This window comes from Condylura cristata, unplaced genomic scaffold (assembly GCF_000260355.1).
Source record: "Condylura cristata isolate star-nosed mole 26May11 unplaced genomic scaffold, ConCri1.0 scaffold00030, whole genome shotgun sequence".
NCBI classification, from domain to species: domain Eukaryota; kingdom Metazoa; phylum Chordata; class Mammalia; order Eulipotyphla; family Talpidae; genus Condylura; species Condylura cristata.
Window position 1 is genome coordinate 20,777,314 of NW_004567131.1, and position 5,368 is coordinate 20,782,681.

At 37.3% G+C, this 5,368-nt stretch overlaps 1 protein-coding gene across 1 annotated transcript in view; it reads left to right on the top strand.

Moving 5' to 3' along the window:
• Nucleotides 1–5,368, top strand: part of TMEM236 (transmembrane protein 236) — a 30,475-nt gene extending 25,107 nt beyond the window's left edge. The window contains exon 5 of the mRNA XM_004691280.1: nucleotides 4,818–5,368. Within this exon, the coding sequence (XP_004691337.1) occupies nucleotides 4,818–5,368 (551 nt within the window). The remainder of the gene's footprint in view (nucleotides 1–4,817) is intronic.

Here is a 5,368-nt window from a genome sequence, read left to right on the forward strand (position 1 = left end):
ATTTTGATTTTTCTTAGACATGAGGGTTTTGGCTATTCGAGGTTTTTTGTTGTTCCATATGAATCTCATCAACATTTTTTCTATTTCTTTGAAGTGTAATTCATTTTACTATTTCTGACCTTCTGATATTTTGTATGCTAAGTCATTTAAAATAATAAATTGTTTGTGGTGACTGCTTTTTATATCATATGCATGTGGCCATTTGTTTGTGGTGGGCTATTTTAAATGTTTTACAGATATTAACATCTGACATTATCATAACCTATGGAGGTGCTGAGTTTCATCATAGAGTACAATGTGTCTATTAAGTGGATAGTATCAAAGTAATGCTTATAATCTGCGCTCCTGTTCATGTTTAAATTTACTATATATTTTTCTCTTAGTTTCTAGGAATATCATGACTAAAAATGCTTTGTGTGCTTAAAATATTTTAAAAAGAATTTGACAAGATTTAATTTTCTTCTTTTCCACGTTTTCCCCTAGCATATTATATTTAAATGATTAGTGTTTTGCTTTCCCTGGATCATTATCTTCTGAGGAAAAGCAGATTTTAGGAGCTGTTAGTCAAGAGTAGTCCCACTTTTACTGAGTAATTCTTTCATTTGGTCTTTTGGTTGCTGTGAATTGAGTAACCAGGTCAGTTTTCATCAGCTGTCTCTGCGGCTTTAAGAGCCTCTTGGTATACTTTCATGTTTTCTCTGGCTGCTCTGACTTCCACTTCCCTAAACTCTTGTTGCTTTCCTCTGGAATTAAATAAAGTCCAAAATGTTAATCATGGCCCATGAGTCTCTCCAAAAGCTGCATCTGCCTCGGACAGTGTGATCTAGTGCTTAAGATTTGCGGTAGAAGTTCCCTTCTCTCTAAATGAACAATTGTTGATGAACTTCTGCCTCAGTTCATTCATCTTTAAAAGGAAAATAACAGTGTATCATAGAACTTTTTTTTAGGGATGAAGTGAGTTAATGACTAAAAGGGCTCAGAACAGTGCCTGCTGTGTAGAAAGCACTTAATAGATATTAGGTCTCACCTCCTTCTTTTCTCGCCAAACTCTCCTTCCTATTCATTCTTCTTGAGAATTCTTATTCTTCAGGTCTCTGTGAACATCCCTCCTCCCCATGTCTAATTCACACCCCATGACAGCCTCTCGTGATAACATTTACCTTCCTAGCAAAGCCCTGACACAAAGTTTTCCTTTAGTGTGTGTTGGTGTAGTCACTGGAGAGGTAAAGGTTGTGTGGGGAGTGTTTCTTCGTAATTGGCTATTCAGTTTCAACACCCAGTGTAAACTTGGTACAGATTCTTACTTGTCTGCTCATAACTGTCATGGGAGTCTAAATAGTGTATTTTCAGTGTCAGTGTCATTCTTGGCTTGATCTGATATGTTTTGTCTTGAGGCAGCAGATGGCAGAAGCTATTTAGAGCTGGCAAGTTTGGGGACTTAGGGGTGTGTCTTTCTCCCTGCCCTAAAACAGTAGGTGCCCTTTCTTGTAATTCTTATTCCTCTTTTTCTTTTTAAATATAAATAACTTTTGTTTCCTGTTCTCATTACAAGAGGATTACACGCTCACTCTGGAAAATTCCTCACTACTGATTTGTTATGTTGTTATGCTCCTGTTTTCCCTGCAAGATATCTAAAACTTTTAGAGAAAAAGTTAGAGATAGAAATACTTCAATATATGAAGACAGGAAAGTAATGTAGGTATGATTTATCTTCTTCAATATTTATTTATGATCAAAATTATATTTCCTTAATTATTTTAGCTTGCACAGTTGAGAACAGTTATTTGCCAACTTGTATCAGATGTGGGGAACTGCACTGAATGGCTGCTATTTTTACTTTTTACAGAGCATTGTGAACTTCTCAGGAAGTGTTTATATCTCTCATGGATTTTGCACAAATAAAAACTTGGTTTTATCCAAAAGAACACTAACAGCTGACAATAACAAAAAGAATACTAGCCAAGTGAAAATGAGAAAATTAAAAGTTGGCGGAGACACGAATCACGGAGCCAAAGCAATAGTATTCAATATATGAACATTGATAATGCTCACAGATAACACCTTGCTCAGTTCTAATGACCAAAAGATTCTGGACTTCTTCAATTTTATCCTGTCTGCTGGGAACCCTACAAAGCTTTCCAGCTATTAGTTCTGATGCTCTGACTTGGAAAAAGGAGAGCAGAATCTCTGTACCCTCAAATCTAAACTCATCCTTATTGAACTGTGAAGAGATAGGACACCCCCAGACCTGGTTTCATTAAATACACATAGACTGGGTCCTCACTATTTCATCAAAATTTAACACTAGAACACTCTGCTCACATGAACAGCTCTTACCCTCAGCTATTAAGACTCCTATTGACTGTTTAAAAAATGTTAATGTGTCACATCTTAGATTGCCACTTCCTGGCTTTGAAACAATGCTGAAGCAGCAATCATCTTCCAAAGTTCAAATTATACACTGTGTTGTAAGGCAAAGGAATTTGGATTTTCTTATCTAGGAAGAGGGGTGAAGGAGAGTTCTCTAGGACATGACAAACCTTAAGAAATATTTTCTTTTTTGATTTTTGATTTTGTCAAATGAGAGCTAAAACTGACGTGAGCATCTGAGTTTAAAAAGAGTTGACCTTTATAAGATTTAGATAATAGTAACTAGTATATAATTTTTTCCATTTGGGTATTATTGAAATGGTATTCATTCATGGTACTGTGACACTAAGGTTGGGAAAGTGGTTTCTAAGGGTCATGAGCACTAGCAATTATTTACGAATGATTCAAACCCAGAAATAATATTTCATCAAAAATTTGTATGCCCCCTTTAGCTTAAAATATACTTAATTCACAGTTAAATAATTGCATAAAAAGAAAACCAAGGTGTATCCATTAAATAAATCCTATTTATAGTAACAGTAGTAAACACTAAATAATAAATGGTAAAAGTAGTACAATGATTAATCATTATTTATAAATATCTTCATTTCAATACAAGACAACACATTTTTATTACCTTTGTGGCTTTAACCTTTAGAACTATTCAGTCTAATGACTCCCTTTAAATTTTGTCTTATCAAGTAATATGGCAATTTGGCATGTTCACTGAGTAAACATGTTTAGGACTGATAAATTCTTAGCAACAAAAAAGATACTTAAACAGATAAAGATTGAAAAATAATGTGGAATACCTTTCCTATGTAAAAAGCATGCCATCCATACAGTTAGTTTTTCCTGAGATTTGAGGATCCCTTGATAATCCCCGAACCTTAACATCTGTCTGGATGTACTTGCAATCTTCCTTGTCTCACTCTCTCTTTCTTCTCTCTCTCTTGCACATAAACACACATACCTGCATGACATTAATGACCAGGCACAGCCTCATGGCCACAAATATGATGCTTTCGTTTAACCAATCACGGGACCGTTTAAACACCTTGGGGAAGGAACAGATTTGCAATATTAGATTCAGAATATCATTCTTCATTAAAATCTTTTATGATCTTAGCACTAAAAACCAAGGTTGGAAATATGGGCTAGTGATCACTGTAGACCTCTTACAAATGGTGAAATCAGACCATTGAACTTTTAGCTTGCCTTTTTGACATTTGGAAGTTTTATAGTTAGCACATGATATATTATGTAATAGTAGCCATAAAGATGACAGAGTGTCAATTGGGGTCAGATGACGATAGGTGTGAGTTTCACCTCTACCTTTTACTGTTTATTTAAATTTCAGCATCATTATGCTTCTTGGGCTCCAGTTTCTATCCTGATAAAATGGGATAATAATCCCTCCAACTTAAGTGACATATGTGAAAATGCCTAGCTCAGTAGCCAATAATGGCTATTATTATTAAATGGTAAAAATGACATTGGGGGCCCTCCCTGGTGGCGCAGCGCGTTAAAGCACAGCACGAAGAAGCTAAAGCCACTTCAGTATGAGTTCAATCCCTGCCCTGGAGGTGACCCACATGGCACGGCAGACCTCTCCTGACCCGCCCGCTGCTCCCCTCAACAGTGTACTTCGTCGATCTGCCTGTTCTGCTCCCCACGCTGTATGCTGTCTCTGGTGAATCCTCTCACCACCCCTGCACCTCTGACCTATACCCCAGTTCCGTATGCATAAATAAATAAATCTTTTAAAAAAAATGACATTGGATTCATGCAGGGAAACAAAGACATGGGAGCTGTCTTAGCTGTCTTAGCCTCTGGATTCTTCTCATTATGCCACCTACTGCTAACCTGAAGTTTGATGTGTGAATTTCAAACCTGCAATTTTTTTTTAAAAAAATTTTATATACAGATAAAATTGTAAAAATAGTAAATATAGACAAAATTTTAAATGTAAGTAGAAACTAAATAGTTAAATGTAAGTAAAGTTGAAAAGTTAAATAAAAAGCTAAACATAATGCAATTAAAGGTTAAATGTAAATTAAAATTTTAATCTTTTTAAAATAGAGGCAACTTTGGTTAGCAATACTATATATTATTTAGAGGTGCAGAAGTACACCCTCCGTGCATGTAACACAGCATGCCCACGCCCAAGGCATCACCCATAGTCCTCTGCCCTAGTCCACTGCGCCCCTTTCCCACTTTGCTCTCCCCCTTCCCCTTCCCCTCTGGTAGCCTTGACTCTCCACATAGTCAGATTTCTGGGGTTTGTTATTAATTTTGTCTGACGCTTTGTTTTGTTTCACTACTCCACCTAGAAGTGTGCCTTTCTGATTTATCCACTTAGTATAAAACAAAGCACACAAAAAATTTCAAGCACTAAATTTAAATAAATCACTCTGTTGCAGGGAATGAAGATGACACCCAAACAGCCACTTTGCAAAACATAAAAACGGTGACAGAACAGGTGCATCGAAATGAAGAAAACTCTGTACCTCCCCAGCCAGCCAGGAGGACCCAGATACCACAGCCCCGCAGAACCAACACCGAATCGCCTACTCTGAACGTGGAGGGCCCTCAAGAGCCCTGCTTTGACTCGGGAGTCCTGAGGGCAGCATCTTCCTCGGACCCCCGCTCTGAGATCTTTCTGGGGAGCTTTCTGCTGTGGTCGGACACCATAGAAATGGTGCGTGTGACTGGCCATCCTGCTGTGTACAAGTCTGGCTGGGTGTACCCAGTGTACATATTCAGTTTCATTTCTCTTCTTCGAATTATCCTAACGCCCCAAAACCCTCTCAGTAATTGTGTCGGTGTACTGCTCCAAGATATCCCCTTCATTTTTGTTCGACTCAGTTTAATCATTGTCCTGGGAACGATCACACCCGTATTGGGCCTTTGCAAAAATATCCTTGTGACCCTCTCGTATGTTTACTTCAATCATTTAACCAAATTCAGAGTTTTTTCTACCTTTGAAGTATCTTAA